The sequence below is a fragment of the Ambystoma mexicanum genome, chromosome 1p, assembly GCF_040938575.1.
Source record: "Ambystoma mexicanum isolate Mex_15411 chromosome 1p, UKY_AmexF1_1, whole genome shotgun sequence".
NCBI classification, from domain to species: Eukaryota; Metazoa; Chordata; class Amphibia; order Caudata; family Ambystomatidae; genus Ambystoma; species Ambystoma mexicanum.
In genome coordinates this window covers 714,564,755-714,584,196 of record NC_090921.1, presented here as the reverse complement: position 1 = coordinate 714,584,196, position 19,442 = coordinate 714,564,755, and the positions used below count along the sequence as shown (strand labels likewise).

Genomic DNA, 19,442 nt, shown 5'->3' with positions numbered 1-19,442 from the left:
GCACACCGCATGCATACCATTCACTCTGAAACCAGTTTGTGGATTGGGACCAGACAGTCCCAACCCACTTCCTGCCAGCAAACACACATGACCCTGCAGTAGCCCACGAAAAACCTCAGCTTTCCTCGGCACTGTAAGTCCAAATAAAGATTTGCCTGTCCTCAAAGGTCAGGAAGAAGGATTAGTGACAAGATAGCCAAGGGATGAACGAAAAACCTTGTGGCACGACCATGTTTGGACACTAGCCACAGTAGGTAGCCAAACGCGGTAAGGCTAAACCAAATTACACTAAAAAATAACAAAAAATAACTGCTGCCACCAGCTTGTTCCTTTGGCACACCTAAAGTAACCAAAAATCCTGAGGGTCAGTCTAGTGCAAAACAAAAAGTGTACCCCACTCTACTGCATGGTAGGATGCATTATACAATGATAAAAAGTTACCAAAAGTGGCAACACTGTAACAAGACTAAGGGAAACAATTCTTCCCGGTACTGACCGCCTCAAGGACGTGTCAGTTTCCCCATGTCAAATGAGCAAAAGCCAATGTAGTGAAGCTGAAGGCTTCACTGCACTGTAAAAAAATTAGGTCAGATTCAAAAATAAAAAGCAAAACTCGGGACTCCATAAAAATGGAGGGAAAGGTGCTGTAAAGAGAAATCTTTCCTGAAGCCTCCCCATGTGCATGTGTCAGGGATCATCAAGGGTGGTGCTCATTTTTGCAACAGTGTCAGCCGCCATTTGCATTGCTTTTGACAGATTGTCCATCGTTTGTTTATAGGCGCAGGTAAACCAAGCACAATCCCATCAACACTATCTTTTTCTGAGGGAAACCAAAGGAAAACCAAATACCCATGCCTTGTGGCATGGAGTGTTTCTTCACAAGTGTGTGAACCCCGCACATGGTGACACATACACACACCTGAGACTTACTCCATGCTAGGAACTAGAATGTTGTAAATCTTTTTAAACATGTTTAATGCAGGTTTTCTCTGCATCAGCGTGATTCCAGGTGAGTCCATACATTTTAAAGAGCAAATACCAGCCAGGACATCACTTGTGAAAGTGTACATTGTGGGGATCGAAATAAAGATTGGATAAGCAAGAGCTAAAAGCATCTCCTGGGTATTCAGTACTAACCAGTGACCAGATGCTGCCCTTGGGGAACGAAAAGCTTGTACACAGTTTTTGTGCAAGTCTAACTTTCACATAAAATTCAAACTTGTCATTTTTCTCACTGTGTGACTCCTTATGCTTTAAATGTCATATAGATGTGTCGTAATGTTTATATACTGTCCCAAATGCATAGAGTTTAATTCACATTGGCATGCTTGTTCGCAATCAGTTAACCTGGTGAGCCAAAAGTAGCTCCTAGTAGCTGTGGGTGTCAAGCTACCGAGGCTCTCCTAGGCAACAAGCAGGAGCTAAATAGCTCCCAGTTCTCCTCATTTTTGAATCCTGCATTGCAACTCTAGCCATTTGTCTCATACTGGACAGGCAAAGGGCTTTCCATCATGAACACAACCATCCCAGTGGTGGCCTGGCCTGCAGGGAACTCTGGAGATTTCCTTGGGTCTCTGCACCATGGGCCTCCTTGTGTGGAGAACCTGTTTTTCTGCTCCTCTTAACCTCTCTCCCATACACCACACCACTTCCTTTTATCTCTTAGGGCCCATTGAGGTAAATAATTCGTTGTAATGCTTCCAATAATTCGTTGTAATGCTTCCATATGTTAACAAATTTTCTAAATCAGTTTTTGTTTATGTTCAACTACTTTTTAATCCCGTTGTAGGAACACGTGCCTACAAATATTCTATTTAGTCGCATTTATTTGAATGTGTCTTGTGGGAGGGCCCCAAAAACACATCTTAGAGCGGTTGAACTTGCTCGCATCTTGTAACATGGGGCCACTTTGCAAAACATTACCAGGGCCATTTTTGTTTCCCAGTCCACCCCTGAACCAACCCACTGCCGTAAAAGCAAGCGTTAGTGTCGCAGAGGGCATTTGATTTCGTGCTGCTTGAGTGGGAACCGGATATGTTCCTCTTCTAACCAGATGTGTTTGTTCGCTGAGAAGCCGCAGCCTGGGGTTCATTATTGTAAAAAGTCTATTAGTGGGCTCACAAAATGTTTTACAGGTCAAGAAATCGTGCATTTGGCTGCAGAGAGCAGATCGGTATTGTGTTGCTAATGACGCTGAAAGGATTGTGTGCGTTGTAAACTGTTTATTGGGAGGGGGTGGTAACCGAAGACTACTAGAGGGACAGTTTTCACAATCTTCTGCCTGCACACTCTGTCTCCACAGTAACCTGGGCTGGTTCTACTACGGCTACCTGAAAGAGGACTGGACCTTAATGACGGTGAACAGTATCGGGATAACGCTCCAGACGCTCTACATCATGGTTTACCTGAGGTTTACCCCAGAAAAGGTACAGAAGATGGCCCCTTCAATGGCAACCCCCGGTGCTTCCTAGAGGACTTTCAACTCTTGCTCAGGGCTCTTTCTTCATAGAGGATTTGTCTGTTTATCTGACCCCTCGTTGCCTTTGTTTTCCACATACAAAAGTACACTTTGAAGGCTGCTTCTTTCTTGTAGTAACATTTGGTTTATAGTGCTCTGAGACGTGTTATGTTATTTGTATAGCGCCTACTGCCATGGCGTCAAAGTTATTTTGTCTGTCACAGAGACGAAGTAGCAGTATAATAGGACATTCAGTAGTGGTAGGGATGAGCAAAGTCAGGTAGATGGGATGAGAGCGAGGGATAGATAAGGTGCTCAGGAAAACATGAGAAGGAAAAGGTGGAAGATCTATGTGTTCAATTGGACCAAATTTATCGTCTAACTTACACAGCACTGAAACGAGAGATGGCTTGAGAAGAGGTGTTCACTGCGCCAGGGGGTATGTCTGGAATGTACTCACTGCATGGTGAGCTGAGGCATGCTGAAGCCATTCCCAAGAAAACAGAGGCAGCAAACCCTTCTACTTACTCCTCTAGGGCCCCAGATAAACCATGTGTGAGAGGTTGTCTGTCTGAAATCTGAATGCGCCAATTTGGCAACAGCTTCTGTTTCGGGGTTTGAAGTCTTCTGCTGCTCTTGGGGTTACTCAGTGGTAGGGCAGCCAGAGGACACCTGCATACATAACAGCTTACATTTTAGTAGGGTTACTGTACGTTTGACCACCCAATTGATCCAGCCCTTTCCAGCTTGACAAGCTCTGTGCTGACTTCCAGTTAGGGCTTAGCTTATCCACCCACGTAATAGTAAAGTCTACTCAGCTTTTCTGGTTATCCACATTGAATATGCAGAAGAAAAGGTTAAATACTACCAATGTTAGCCTATATCTTGACAAATTAAAGAAAAAACTCGAGCTGCGTTGCCCCAAAGCAAGGCAGATACACGAAAAATTCTGGTTCTGGCGGAAAGCCACCAAAAGGGAATACCCGCAAATAATTAATGCCTTGGGAAAGGTCTGTTCAAATAGGACAGACCTCGAGCGTGACAAGCAAAACACTTTTTACATAAGGTCCATTATCGACAGGCGGTTTTCCAGCGGTAGCACGTGCTGTTATATTGCATGTTTCTAGCTGTGATTTTTGACATTTATATTGCAGTAGCCCTGCATGTTCAAAAGTAACCTCACCCCCGTCCGTCTTCGACAGCAGAGGGAAGGACTTAAACTCACAAATTGTCGAACACCTGTGTTTGGCACTTAACATCCTCGAATTGTAGGGTCGAAATGTGTTTATTAAATTTGCTACATTAAGCAGATATTGCCTCCTGGAGTGCCACTGAATGTACAAACTAATGCGATGACAGTTCTGGCTTAACACTATAAGAAGGTTACAAAATATGTTGCATGATCAAACTAATAATACAAATCCATTACATAACCTCCGCCCTTCAGTTCACCCCCTTGGTATCAACAGCACCTGCTAGGCATATAAAGGCAGTAGTCATCGGTAAGGTGTAATACATTACAGTGATGAAAAGTCCATCAAGCCTAGAGCTAGTAGTCGCGACAGACACGTAAAGCCCTATATATTCCAAGAAAGAGCTTCAGGTTAAGAAAGAGCGTGAGAGTCCATCCTGTAGATTAAAGCTTAGTTTTTCACATATCAACGCTACAGAAGGCTGTGTAAGCTAGTCTGTTGTTTTTGGGACATATTGCTTTCTCCAGCGAGAAGCAATTACCACCCAGCTATAATCAACAACTTGCCAATAATCTGCTTACATCTTGGAAGAGAATGTGCTTTTTCATATACGCTATTTGCTGAAATGTCTAGTAACCTTATTCTCAAAGGTGATCTAAGCATTTAAGGAGGGGCTGGAAAATAGCACAAAGATACACTGTCCCGACCCTTGCATACATTACCAACACTGATGTATGACAGGCTCGGCTGGGAACGCATTTCACTGAGACCGGCTGTTAAAAATGGCCTGTCTCACTGAAATTCTCAAATGCAAGTGTGACACCCACGGTTTTAACTGTTGCTGTTACACTTAAAATAAATCATGGCAGGGTCAGAAAGGACCCTCATTTCTTGGCATTTAAAGGGGCATCACGTTTGTGAATTCGGGATGCGCGTTTAAATGCCCAGAAACATCCTGTTATTGCGCAGATACGCAAAAAAATGCCTCAGAATGAGCGCATCTGAGTTGCGCTTATTCATATGTCCTTTGTGAATTGGGCTGCTTCTTTTTTTGGCGCATGTGAAGAGATGCGCTAGTGCGTCTCCTCACTTGTGCCAAAAAAAAGAATCTGGCCAATCTGTTTAACAAATGAGATCACCCATAGGGGTTGAGTACAGGGGGAAATGGGGGAAATGCTCCCTTAGCAATGAGGGAGATGGGGGGGCAGGAACCTCACTTTTCTGCCCCCACAGTTAAAATCAAAAGTTGGCTCCCATAGCTCAGCTTCCTAGAAAATGTTGTCAGCCTAGTAGAAGCATTTGCTTTTGATTGAGCAGTTTGACAAGCAAATAACATCTTTAGAAGTACAGCCTGCAAATAAAACTCGAAGGGGCACACCAAATTTAAGGTATTTGCAAGCAAGCCCATCAGAAAGCTAAACTCTGTTTATAGTAAACTTCTGGATTTAATTTTAAGAAGCATTTCTCACTTAAAAATGCCTTCTTTGCTGTCTCATGTAAGTGGAGCATTTATACAAGATGTGTGTCCAGCACGTGGGAAGCCTGCTTTTAACATAGATGCCCCACCTTAATAATATTCATGGCCTATGATGTCAGTTTAAGGTCAGAAGAAAGGAAAGCTCACAAAGGAGCGATTGAATTCTAGCACATTTAAGACTCCTGAAAGTGTTCTTTGTGGGTGGGTGAGGGGAGCGTGTGTGGCTAGGCCACCAATTCGGGGGGAGGGCAATTAGGGCGTGTCAATTGCTTCTCTTTGCCACCTCCTGGAGACACTATGCCACTGTGAGACTACATGAGATGATGGAGAAAAGGAGAGCGAGACAGGACTTCTCACAGAGTATTGGTACATTACAAATGACCAAGAGGGCGAGGGAGAAAGGAAAAACAAAAGAGGAGAGAACGAGAATAAAATGATTCTAGACTAGGAAGTGTGGATCCTTTTTGCCGTAACTCTTCATCTCTGAGGGGAAGATTGCACTATGGTCGGCCATATAGTGGTACTTTGTGCGGTACAAGCAGTGGATTAAGTGGGATGCTAAATCGAGGTGGGCTCTCATTGGGGGGCCTGGCCTTAGTATGTGTGTACTTAGGCCACGCCCCTAACGAGAGCCTCCCCTTGCCAATGGAGGTAGGGGGGCTGGTAAAAGCAGGGGAGCTGGGCCACACTGGCATTATTACCTTTATTGCGCCCAGGTTGTTGGTGCTGGGCGCACCAAATGTGTGACACAGTGTACCCCAGCTCTCAGATGCAGCAGGCAGCCCTTTCATGCAAGGCACGGCATGGTTAAAAACCGCTGACTCTTTGAATGAAAGGGCTGTCTGCTGCATGATGACTCTACTCCGAAACAGGAGAAGGGCTGGAGGGCCCAGTCTCTCCTTTTACTTCAGAGTAAAGAGTCATCCTGAACCCTCGTTTAAAAGGCTTTGTTCTGCATGATGACTCTTTACTTGGAAACAAAAGGAGAGACTGGGCCCTCCTCTTGTTTTGGAGTTCAGAGTCATCTGCCAGCTGTGCAGCCGAAGCCACGGTTACGCTGACTGTCTGCAGATGTCACTACTCCCGAAGTTCTGACACCTGCAGGCAGTCCATGTAACTGTGCAGTGCTTTAGCTACACGGCTGCCAGAGGTGTCGGCATGACTGGGGCTAGTCGGGATGCATTTTGACTGCCTGGGCTTGGCCCTGGCCGACTTAAAGCCCGGAGTACAGGTGTGTATGTGTGTGAGAGAGCGAGGGAGAATGAGACGTGTGCATTGTTTCTATGCATGTTCTTCTGAGTGAAGGGGCGGTTTAGCTGCTGTGCGCGAGGTGAGTGTTTTGCTGGGCTTTTGTATGCCCAAATAGTAATGTTGTCCGGGCCCCGAAGCCTTAATCAGCCTCTCTGCTGCCCGTTTTCCCTCCCCGCACCCTCTTTGTGGTCACTGTACCTCCCGACCCGCCTACCCCACTCTCATTGGTCCGTGGGACCGTGTGCTTGAGTCTATCGACTCATGCTACTCCACCTGCTCCTTTTCATCCATGACCGTGGTGAGTGTTTGCTGGGCTTTTGTGTGCCCAAATAGTAAATTTGTCCGGGCCCCCAGGCCCTAATCAGCCCTTCTGCTGCCTGTTTCCCTCCCCGCGCCCTCTTCGTGGTCACCGTTCCTCCCGCCCCCCGACCCGCCTACCCCGCACCCATTGGTCCGTGGGCAATGTTAGCCAAGCCATTACCAGCCTTCCCAGGGCAGCCCTCTGCCCGTGCAGTCCTGCAACTAAGGGCCCAAGACAAAGGGTGGCTCCTACAGAGGCGGCCCCAAGATGTGTCCGCAGGGGAAGCCAACAAAGCCAGCGGTCACCAGACACCGACAAAAACTGTAAGTGTTGGCATGGGTGAGGTGTAGAGCAATTACTCTACTCCAGAAAGCTCCTGTCACTCTCTTACCTTGCCATAACCTAGACAGCCACAGACTTACACCATGCACTCTTAGAGAGATAGTGACCACCAGCCTAAACCTATTCATGGCTGGAAAGCAAATATTGCCTGCATTACAATGTTACCTAGTACCATACCCAGAGAGAACTATGAAGATCAGCCTGCGTCGCAGCTAGATAGAATTGTGAATTTTAGCATGTGCCACACTTAGAATCCTCAAGCTAGCCTGCGTCGCATCTAGATAGAATTGTAAATGTTAGCATGTGCCACACTTAGAATCCTCAACCTAGCCTGCGTCGCATTTAGATAGAATTGTAAATGTTAGCGGATACCACACTCATATGGAAATTCTTAGGTTTAGACTGCGTCGCATCTAGCTAGAATTGTGAATGCTAGCATGGGCCACACTTAGAATCCTCAACCTAGCCTGCGTCGCATCTAGATAGAATTGTAAATGTTAGCATATGCCACACTCGGATGGAAGGTTTAGCCTGCGTCGCAGCCAGATAGAAATGTGATTCAGTGATTGACAAACGATTCGCCGACCAAGCGTGCAATCATGAATCAATTACTGACTCACTAACAATTTCACCCCTCTGCATACACCTCTCAAACTCTAAAACACAACCACAACTCTATAACACAACAAACTTCACTACACTGCAACAACAAAACAAACACACATAGACGCACACAACAGTACACAACGGCTACCGAACGGAAAGCACCCCAAGCCCAGCCAACGGACCCACCGGCTTAGACCGCCAACAGCACATCACTGCTCTCTTGCACTTTTCCAGCTTATTCCTACTAATTCACCCCCCGTTCTTCCCTTTTTCAGAGCCGCCAAGCGCCAGGGGACCACTTCGGTGGTGATAGTGCATGGTACAAATATCCTTTAACATTAACATACTGTACCTGTTTGTGTTTATGTGGGAAACCTGCACGTCTGTTGCATTGGTGGGGTAGGTGTTTGTGTTGTTTCTGCCTGTACAGTACCAGTTCTGGGTGTGATGGATCCTTACGCTACTACTACCTGTACTTGCTGTGAGTGTACAAGGGCAGAGCTTGCACTGTTGCGGCTGCTTGCAAGTGATTCTTGAATGGATGGTTCTGTTGCTTGCATAAGTTTGTGTGTGTACTACAATTGAAGTAACGGGAAGTGCTACAGGTCAGGCTTGAGTTGCATTGTGTGTGGGTCATTAACGTTGGATAGCGGGGGACTCTGCAGATTACACGTTGGTTCCATTTCTTTGACACTATTTAACCTCATTGGAGTGCAAATTTCAGAATCGGTTGGTTTCTTTAATTGAGACACTCATACACCCTATTGCGGTGTGCTTTTTGTAGATATGCTACAGCTAGGAAGCTGCTTGAACCATGAAACATTACGAGCATTCACTTGTCCTATCTGTACTTGGGCCCCTACTAGTCAGAGGATTATACATAGAAATCCAGAAAGTGGAGTTTATCCTGCAATTCGTGTTAAATGTGAAGTGGCAAGGATGCTGCCACATACCGCCTGTCCTCTGGGAACATCTTCAGATTTCGTGCCGGCCAATTGCCTCTGAAAACAGCTTTGCTGAGTCGGTCACATGACCGGCTTCTGCCTAACATGTGACCATCTTTGCCCCACTACTTAAAGGCACCCGCCTGCCTATCCAAATGCCCGCCAGTGTTGAATCCCCAGTTTAAGTTGTTCTCTGCACGGAATGTTAGTGGACAGAAAAGGTCATTTGTCTGGAGGAACTTGTATAAGGATGTGGGGGACTTGTAAAAGGATAGGGGAGAAACTTGTATACGGATAGGGACACGGTTTTAATGGCACATGTTTTTCTAGGCAGATACATTTAAAACAAAAATATAGTTACTTCTAATGAACGTGCTTATTAAAGAGTAGTAGAACAGTACAGGTACTTTACTAACAGCAATACAGTCATCAAGATAGTACAGGTACTTTTATGCGGGAATAATTGTAGATAGTACTGGTACATCTCGAAAGGTACTTTCAAGTAGGCAAAATGCATCTGTGCACTTTTTGGGATTATTTCATTTTAGTGACTAGCTAGGATAAAGGGGTCTGCAGTTTACATCATCCCTCCTATATGCATGCTTATCTTTCAAAATGTTCATAGCTGAGGTGTTCTTGTATTGCAAGCCATGCCCCAAGACCCACCTCCATAATGCTACAGGTCACTCACGCAAGCTTAGTGGACCCCCAACCTGCACTTTTTATTAAAATGTTTAGAGCTGGCAGTCCCACTATGCCAGACTTTGGGCAGCATGGTGAGGGGTACAACATTACCTCCCCAGGGCAGGATGAGCTACCATCCACACCCAGAGCTGCCCAATGCCCATCATGATAAAAACTACAAACACATTAATGAACTCAGACGCATATGGCTGAGGAAAGAGTGCTTCCCTCATCCAGCGGGATATACTCCGAACCTCAGCACGCACATGCTAGGGCTCAGACCATGTGTCCACTCCGTCCAATTTATTGGCGTGCTGTGAGGGTCACCGCAAGTTCTAAGCTTAATTAGCCCATTGTGACAAATCAACTTCTGGGGCACCAGTGACCTTGGGATTAATATTGGTTTCTGAATCATCAATCACCCCCACGCCTCCATTACACTAGAAGGGATCCGAACAGATTGGAAACACAAGCAAATTATAAACCTCCATGTCCAGTTTTAGTAACGTGGACGCAACAGCAGGCTTATCTCCGATAGGTCATTGATCGTTGGTTAGTTGTCACACTGCGAAAATCCAATTATTCCCCAACGATAAAAAGGACTGTCTAGTCAAGGTTGTAAACAAATATCTCCTTTATTATTATCACAACAGACCGTTCTAGCACACTAAAAAATACAACTCACCCTGTAAAGCAATGCAGAGGACAGACAGTGTCAAAGAAGGAACAGGGATGCACTCTGGATACTGACTGGAGGGTAGTCCATATGGTAGTTAATCACAATAGTTCAAGATACTTGGTTTCAGCACAAAGGGAGCAGTGGGTGAGAAAATGTCACAAATGGCCTTTGAAGGAGGACCAGGGGGCCAGAATCTTGTGCTGTAGGAGTGCTCGACAGAGTCGGGTTGGTTTCAGAGTGCTTTGCAGCTTCTGCAACAAAGTTCAAGACAGAGACAGCTGAGGGTATCAGGCTGCAGGCACTATGGTGAGCGAAGCTGGATGGACAGTTGCAAGCTGGCCTAGACGGCGGCTTGGGGTCAGGAATTGTCTCATTGCTGGTCAGCCGTTCTGCAGCACTTTTCGAGGTGTCTCGGATGGCTTTAGTGATTGCGGCTTAACAGTCAGTAGTGCAGTTGGTTGCAACTCGAGGGGCTCGACTGGCTCGAAAATGTCCTTTAAGGCAGACGTTGGTAGATGTTTGTCGATACACTTCTAGTTTCTTCGCTGGACTTGTGTCGTCTTTTGAAGCGGATGGTCCAGTGCTGAGGAGAGTGTTGAATGCAGCTGCCTTGTGCTTGGTTTGGTTCAGAGACTCTCTGGCACTTCTAACCTAGGAAGCTTGCTGTAGAACATAGCAGGGCACGCTGTGTTCTGGCTGGGTACTGGTTCTGTAGCAGCTGGAGGGTCCTCTGAATTCGGTATCTCCCACTGTTCCCTGGGAGATGTTTTGGGGAGGGATTTTTCTTCTCTCTCTTGGAGGTCTTGGCCTTCCTTCATTAGCGGAAGATTTAAGGCAGACTGTACCTTCAGCCAGGCTCCAATGATGAGTTCTTCCTTCTGCTTCTGGTGAAGCCTTCAGTTGATCTGTCAAAAGAAGGGCTAGGCCCTCTTTTAAAGCCAAATGGATCACAGGAATTGGTGTAGGCTAAGCCTAACATAATGAGCCAATAATGGGTACCCACCAACAATCTCCTGTATGTGTGTGGTCATAACCAGAGTGCTTTGCAACAGAAAAGGTAAAGGGGTGAAACATGTACTACTAAGTCCCACCCATCTTCCTGTCTGTTGTGGATCAAAGTTTCTCTCTGGTTAATGGAACTCTCTGTGGTTCCTGATTAAAGCGGCAGGTCTCCCTTGAAGCTGCGGCGAGACCATACTTTCTGGCTCCGTCAAACCACATACTCGTAGCTTCTGAATGGGGTCTCCCTGCAGGAATGACTACTGTAAACACGCAGTCCCAAATGTGACATTTCACTGTCAATCGATACAGAGGGTGAGAGCTGACATCAGGTTGACACAGTTGCATATGAAAGGTTGTTGGGGTTTCCTGACTCCTTTGTTAGCCTCTGCAACCAGGCCCTATGGGGGCCTGCTTCAATGAAACTCTGATTAGTATGTGAATGCTGCCACCAGCTACAGTGCTCAACAAAAGCACAGGGCAGATCCATTGAGCCTTTGTTAGTAAATTAGGCTGGCCATGGCAGGGGGAAGGTTTGCACCCCCCCACCCCCCTCCACCTTCTGGAGATGCATTGTGTACTCCACCTGTCAGGTCCCAACTTAATACGACAGGGCGAACTGCATCTGTGTGCTGTGTCTGCCCAGAGTACATAGGTCTATGTGTATGTCGTGCATTGAGCATAGGAAAATGTGTGCAGATTAGCCCCACACATTTTCCAGAGATTGCTCCACCATCATTCAATTTAATTTAACATTTCAAAAAAGCCCAGGCGAGCGCACAACCACCATGCAGATAGTTGAATTCCTCACACCCATTTCACCCAACATCTACATGCATGCAACTGTATCTTGCAATGGTTTTGTGATTTTTTTTTTTTTATTCTCTCTGTGCTCATTAGAGCTCCTTTTGATTGATTTTTTTGTTGTTCTATTTCTGCTGTTTTCCAGGGCCCGGTTCTGCTGAAATGCCTGGCGTCTCTGGCGGTACTGGTTGTGGGTTATTGTTATTTCTACCTGCAGATCCCCGACGTGGCCAAGCGCTTGGACCGGCTGGGGTTGTTCTTCAGTATCTTCACCATCGGAATGTACATGTCCCCACTAACCGACCTGGTAAGTCACAGATTGACTGACATGCTGGTCTAATGGCTCGGCTGTCCTCCACTGCCGGCCACGTCACCTGCTTTTCTTGGTATGCAACAAAATAAACACCTAGCATGCTCGCATTGTCCAAGACAGTAATGGGAGAGGACTGTTTACACATCCAAAGACCAACCTGTAGGTTGTGGAATTTGAGAAATGTCACCTTTGTAGGGGCTGAAAATTGTCAGTTTTCAGTTAACCATGGTCAGGATGACGCGGGGAGCTTTTGGCGGTCGTGGGTGACCTTATGCACAGTAAACTGTTTCTGGTTTGACCTGTCTTTTGGGCTCTTTAATATAGGAGTAGGTAGGCCTCGTGCCCAGGCACCTGCATGTGCCAAACGGTGTTCTCCTCTTCCTTGCGTGCAAGCAGCCCAATCTTCTTGTGTAAGGGTCAGCCTGAACCCAAACACCTATGTCTCCCCAGCTCTCCAGTTGTAGTCTTCGGTTGAGAAAAAATAAGCCTTGTTGTCCAATGCTGTGATTTTACTCTTAAATTTCCAGGCCCTCATATTCTGAGCGCTTGCATTTTGATGCAGTAGTCTCGATATAGATTCTGCACAGTCAATTCTGTGGTACGTGCTGTCCTTATAATTAACATACGTCGGTGGGATTCCTTATTTGGGAATAAGAGTTAAAGTTTCCTGCAGAACATGCTGCGTAATTTCGGGTACACAAATGTCTCCCTGTAGTTCAGTTCCTCAGTTATAAAGTGTTTTTCAGCAAACGTATGTGCAACGAAAGGGTGGAAACCATGTTCGTCCAGGTTCAAAATAACATGTAATCCAAGATGTGTTTCCTTTTGTTGGATTAAATTGAAAATATTATGCCGAGATGGAATTATGTATTGGGTTTCGAAGGCCCATAAATCTTTTTTATCAGACGCCAGTCACAGAGTGAAACAGTAGGAGGTACTTGCAGGTCTTCGAATGCTAATGCATTGTACCATCTTTCTATAATATTTCCAGTTTGTCCTATAAAAGGTAGCACAACTTGGATTTTGGCTGAGCAGCAAATTTAGCGAGAATTTCAGTGGCAAACTGGCCTCCACGGAAATAGTTAATTAGCAAGAAAGCCTGTCCCCCCCACAAAAAATGGGACTGGCTCGTCTGCTTCTGAAAGCCCACAATGGCTAAGAAACATTCGTTCACATGTACGGCAAGCTCACGCAGACATATCGCCATAGCCCTATAGGGCACGTGCCATTTTGCAATATCGAACCCTGTCCGCTATTAATCCAGTTTCTCCATCAAACAGTCCTTTATGGGGGGAGGATGTATTATGTTCGTCCCAAATTAATGTACTTTGGTTGGAATGTTCAAAGTCCATGTAAAAGAGTGTACCAGGATCACCACTGCTGTCTACTCTGGTGTACACGCATCCACCTGTGCTGGAAACACATGCACCAAGGCGAAATATTGCAATGATGAACAACAGTTCATGGCATGTAGATTTCTACTGTATGTCACATGATGGCAGCCTTTACTAGATACATCGGAGCAGTGAGAAACAATGTGGCTGAACGGCAATGACATGTGCGAAAAAGGAAAACCTTATATATAAACTAAATAGAATCACTTGTGCTTCCCTCTAAGTAGTGGGTACAGGCCTGTGGCAGTACCCTCCAGCGAGGGTATCCTCCACTACTAAGCTTTGAATAGATCCTTTCCGACAAATTGGAGCCTATTCATTTATCGTTAAAAAAAAAGTGAAAACATTTTTCTTTCTTAATAAGGGAACATTTACATGTTGACATCCGTAGAAAATAGGTCTCTGCCGCTTGGGCAAATGGCCTGCAATCCAAGAAAGCACCGCATGATGGAAGTCGTTTTAGTTTGCTTTCCAGTTTATATATGCAACCCACACTTCTGAATGCGCAGCCAAGGTTGCTTTTGAATCTGGGGAGGTTACCCACGCTGGAGAAGTAATGCAACAGAGAGGTACCTTTACTTCACCAGCACGGGACCTTTCCCAGATTTATAAACGCGAAAACAATGCCCCTACCAGAGGAAAGTGGAGGACATCATGGAAAGAGACATGTGAGGTTTGCATGTTGCTTTTCCCAGCAGAAGTGCCTGGGAAAGCTATAGGGGGAGGGCCGTCTGTTAAATGGCTTCCTTACATAGCTCTTCCAAAGGCATATGAGTCAAAACGCGTTCTAAGGCTACAGTAGCTCGTGCAGAATGAGCTTTGGGATAGCCTCTTTGTCTCCATTAGCTTTCTGCTGGCGTAGTGGAAACAATTCTTTGAGAAATAGCTTTTTTTAAAAAAAAAAATCTTATTCTGTTAACTATCTGGGATATGCTAAATAAAAATGAAATATTTATGTTTTTATCGTTATTGTAATGTGAACTGTTAATAATTGTTCTTGTTGTTAAAAATGTAAAATCTAAAATAAAATAATACAAAAAGAAATGGCTTGTTTAGGAACCACCTGTCCCGTATTTCCAGGTCTCTAAAACAGTAGGAGCCATCTTGTAACTTTAAATTCTATAGCCCTATCCAAATAATATCTATGTGACGTTTTTAGATTTAATTTCTAGTGTCACATTCGAGCCAATGGACAGACAGCAAAGTTATGTATTATTAGTGGGCCCTGGGATTGTTTGAACTGAGCCCCTAAAAGAGAGACCCCTTTTGTTACCCGTGTCCTATCACCTGCCAGACACTACAGGACAATGGAGAAGTTGCTGGATTTTGACATTGGGGACATGTGCTGGTGCTGCCATCATTTTTTAGGTGGGAGGCTGAGTATTCTGTTCAACCTTTCACTTCATTTATTTTCTGACCTTGGCACCTCCAGACTTAAAGGAGGGAGATCTGACAAATGTTGCCCCGTCTCTGGGGCAAAGGAATGGATCGAGCAGCAGGGGGACTTTACCGCCTCACTCCTTTAAGGAAAAAAAACGGTTCTCTCGGTTCCCTCCAGCGGTTTTACACTGAACTCCCCTGAAATCTTGCAGCAGCGCCCTGCTGTAGGATGTGTCAGGGCGGGATAAGGGAACTACTCTTGCCTACGACCCCAAGCCTATACCTAGTACAGCGGTGGCAGCAGTTATTTTGCTGCTGCTGAAGACTCCACCATGAACTTGGACTATAAATACAGTTGCAAATATTCTACCCTCTTGCTCCCATTCTGAGCTTATTCCACCCCAGGGCCACAGTAGATGTCCTACTCTGACCAGGATTGCTTACTCCTGCCCCCCACTAAATTATGCCCTCTTTCTCAGTAGTGGTTCTTTCTCCCCCTGGTACTTGGCCCACTTGCTCTTGCTCTCTCCAAGGCTGCTGCCCTCAGTGACCCTTGTCCCTCACTAACTTCTGCCTTCTGACCACTGCTGACTGACACATGCCCCTCCACTTTCTGAATCCCCTCATGAACTTCTAACCCCTGCCCCCTCTGACTCCTTCCTACTGTCCTTAACTAACCACTGCCCTCTCACAGACCATGTCTCCCTGCGGACTTCTTCCACACCACTGACTCCTGTCCACCACTCATTCTTTTTCCCCCTAACAAAGTTCTGGACTTTGCAATTCAATTTCTCTACAGAATAACCCCACCACTGCACAATTTTCTGGAGCAAAAGGTTTGCATTTGAGCTAATTTGCATACTCACAATGCCTTGCTGCTGCGGCTCTGAGCTGGAGGTGAACTTCCAGCTATGGTTTCTAGGTGGCATTGTGGCATGTCTGACTCAAATGGAATAATGTACTTTCACATTTGAGGTGAAAGGGGTTTTTCCAAGCCCTTTTAAACCCACCATAACTTTACCGCTGTTTGATGTATAACTTAAGATAAATAAATCCTGCCCCCCACTCACTTCTCCTTCCTCACAGAATTGTGCCCAACCATAGTCTCCTATTCAGACTCCTGCACCTCCACTAACTGCTATCTCTCGTTTGGCCACTGACCCTACCTCTTCGTTAAATCGAGTGTAAATCTTTCGTAAAGCACCAGTCCGAAGGTATAGTGGAATGCGTGTACCAAAGGCCATACGTAGTAAATAGCGAGTTACGCAGGCTTATACCCTAAATCGAACATACCAATTAGGTATGCCTAGCCGCACTGCAAACTTGTTTATGTATTTGCTTACTGTGAAAATGATTGCATCTCTGCACCACACCCTTAGTAATTACTTTTATTATAGAAACCCTATATTAAAACAAAATGTAGATACACACAGTGCTTGTAGGCAACCTCGGCTTAGCGTTATTCTATACAAAACAGAATAACGTTAGTGTTCTGGAATTAAGATGATAATATTCAGCTATTTCACGTATTGCAATGACGAGCGAGGTGTCGTACTGTTTCCATAGTGCTTCTATTGGGAGGGCCTGTTACCTTTCACACAAACGAGGCCCTATACTTATGGTATTTTTAATTTGATGGCCATTTTCAGATCTCTGAGCTCCTGTAGTGCTGGTATTAAGTCTATATATGGCATTAGATGCTTTTTTTAATGCTTTTTTTAAAGATAGTATGGCATTAGATGCCTTGGCTGTCGATGGAATGACTATGTTTTCCGATATGTGGTCCTTACTAAGCATTACTCAAAGAGCAGACTATCTTCGGGGAGAGTTGTCCACACCAGCCCATTGGTGCTGGAGAGCTCAGACTAAAGCTTGTATTTTCTTCTGTGCAGGCAAAGATCATCAAGACCAAGTCAACCAAGTGCCTGTCCTTTTCCCTGACGGTAGCCACGTTCCTGACCTCCACCTCCTGGGTCCTGTATGGAATGCAGATGAATGATCTCTACATCATGGTGAGCCTTTCGCTGTCACCTCATTTCTTAACCCACCAATGTGGTTTCCACTCAAGCCAGGATGAAATGCACACTGAAGAGCCTTCCCCGCACAAACCTACAGTGCTACAAGTCCATATCAATGTCAAGTGTGCATCGCGCAAATGCCAATGAACATAACACATGTTATGTAGTATTTATGAGTCTACATATATATTTCAGTAAAGGCTATGTTATTCAGCATGCATAATATGGCAAAAGCTATTTTATTAAGCTAACTGTCATACGTATACGCTGCCCCATAGCTGTTTCCATGAAACGTTTTCTAGGCCTCCGCCTCTCCTTGTTTCTCTTCACTGTGCTGCTATTGGTGTATCAAGTTATACCTTTCAATATGTTTAGTCCTCCTCATTGGCTCAATCTCTTTCCCTACTCCTGTGAGGCTTATCCTGAGGCTTCACAAATTCTGCTTCCCATTCGGATAGTAGATCAAAGTTCTCTCTCTCTCTCTCTCTCCCTCTCCCCATCCCTCTCTCTCTCTCTCTCTCTCTCTCTCTCTCTCTCTCTTTTTCTCTCCCTCTCTCTCTCCCCTATCCCTCTCTCTCTCTCTCTCTCTCTCTCCCGCTTTTCTCTTTTTCTCTGTCTCTTTCTGTGCTGCGTCGCGGTGGTTGATTGCTAGGCTATGTCACACACTCACATGGATTTCTCTGCTATGAACTCCCCCTTGGTCTGGACTCTCTAAAAACAGGGCCCAGCTGCCATATATGACCACACATTGAGGGCTGGATTACAGCTTCTGTCTCCGGGGGAGGAACACAATCCTCTGGCATACAAGACCTGCAGCCCATTGGAGCTGGTCACATATAATATGCCCCAAGCAGGTTGGGTTCAGTGAGACATTTGCAAGGGTCCTATAAGGGATCAAGAGTAAGACTCTGACACAGTGGCATGTTAGGTGCTTGCTATAGACTTTTAGTTATCAAAATAATAGGAGGATAGGGGGAAATCCTATCTATCCCTAATCCTAAGAGGGGTTTCCTTGCCTCAACAAAACAAAGGATTGTCTGTGTCAGGATGTTAAACAAAAGAGCGTCCTCAGTTCTCTGTCCAAAAACCCTAAACTGACTCTTACGCTCTAAACTCAATATAATGTGTACAAGGGGATTTCTGTAAGCTATGAACTTATAGCTTCTCTTTCAGTGCTCCAAACTATAAAGTTTTAAGGTGCAGAAAAGAAAGAATAAAGTTTTACCAGGAAAGGGGTCTCTCTTCCCCTAGATTTCATCTCGTAATTTAAGACACTTTCTCACAGTTCAAGTTTGTCCAGGGGGGTTGAATCTTCCCTTGAGCTTCCTTTTAAATACACAATTCTCTTAAATGTTCAGTTTCTCACACTTTGTACTTCCATTAACCTTTTTATCTCCCTGGTGTACTCTCCTGCCAGGGTAATTGCGACTTTCTCACTGATCCTTAAAAGGGGGATGATTCTTCCCTTTTATATATTCGTTTGTCTCTGTTTCACAAGTTAAGGTTTACTTCCCTTCTCACTCATGGTTTACTCTCCTGCAAGGATGTCACGTTATTGTTTCACAAATTCATGTTTCACAAATTCAAGTTCAAGTCTCCTTCCACTGGTGGCTTACTGTCCCGCCAGGATATCATACTACTGTTTCACAAATTCAAGTACACTTCTCCTTCCACTCCTTGTTTACTCTCCTGTCACGATGTCACAATACAGTTTCACAGCTTTATCTACCTGTTTGTGTGCAAGTCCCAGACTCACTGTTTGCCTGGTTCAGTAATTTGCCAGGACTTTTCCGTTCTCCAATGACTCTCTCGTTCACATAATAATGCTTTTCCAATTTTGGGTCACCGGCCATTTCTCAGCAAAGTTTGCATTTACAATAATTCCTCTTCTCAAGTATTGGGTAGCTGACCCCTTTTGAATATTGCTCGCATCTGTATAAGTTTCATTAATTGTATCACTTTAACTCTCTCGCACTGTTAGTGCGACACAGCATTCACCTTCAAGTGCTCCGGTAACCCATTTGCTTTCTCTAGGCTTACCGGGCGGCTTTTGTGTTTCTCGCATCTTTCCTTATACTTATGTTTTGATCTCCTGACTCAGCATGCGTGCTGTTAACCAGTTAGCCCTCGCTTTGCCTTCTTCTGTTCCGTGCAGTTTCAGCTGCTTAAGGCCATCAAGGGTGAGCTTCCTTCGGTTCGGTCTACTTGCAAGCCATTTGTGTCAGCCTCCAAACTGCTTTTCACAGTCTGTTCACCGGCATCAAAACAAGTTACCAGCAGTTTCAGTCTCTGCCTCTCTCTCTCATTCTGGTCAGCTTCTCTGCATTGCTTAACATTTTCCAAAGACTAGAATGCAGCATTGGCTTCCCGCTTCTGGTCATCTTCAATGCTCTATCCCTCTTCCTCGTCTCAATACTAAAAGAGGGAGTGGGGGATACATAAGGTGGTTGGCTGAGAAAGCCTGGGAATTCTTTTACTACATCACAATAAGCCATGTTGCAGGGGCTCATGAGTGTCATTCAGAATTGTGACTGCAAGAGTATTTTGATCCAGTGGTTGTCTGCTTTCTGGAGTTTGTCTTCCCTCACGTGGTCCTCCC

General features: G+C 45.2%; 1 protein-coding gene across 1 annotated transcript in view; it reads left to right on the top strand.

The window, feature by feature from the left end:
* Positions 1–19,442, top strand: part of SLC50A1 (solute carrier family 50 member 1) — a 129,750-nt gene that overhangs the window by 61,117 nt on the left and 49,191 nt on the right. Inside the window, exons 3-5 of the mRNA XM_069650148.1 lie at positions 2,303–2,426; positions 11,884–12,045; positions 16,718–16,837. Coding sequence (XP_069506249.1) covers positions 2,303–2,426; positions 11,884–12,045; positions 16,718–16,837 — 406 coding nt within the window. The remainder of the gene's footprint in view (positions 1–2,302; positions 2,427–11,883; positions 12,046–16,717; positions 16,838–19,442) is intronic.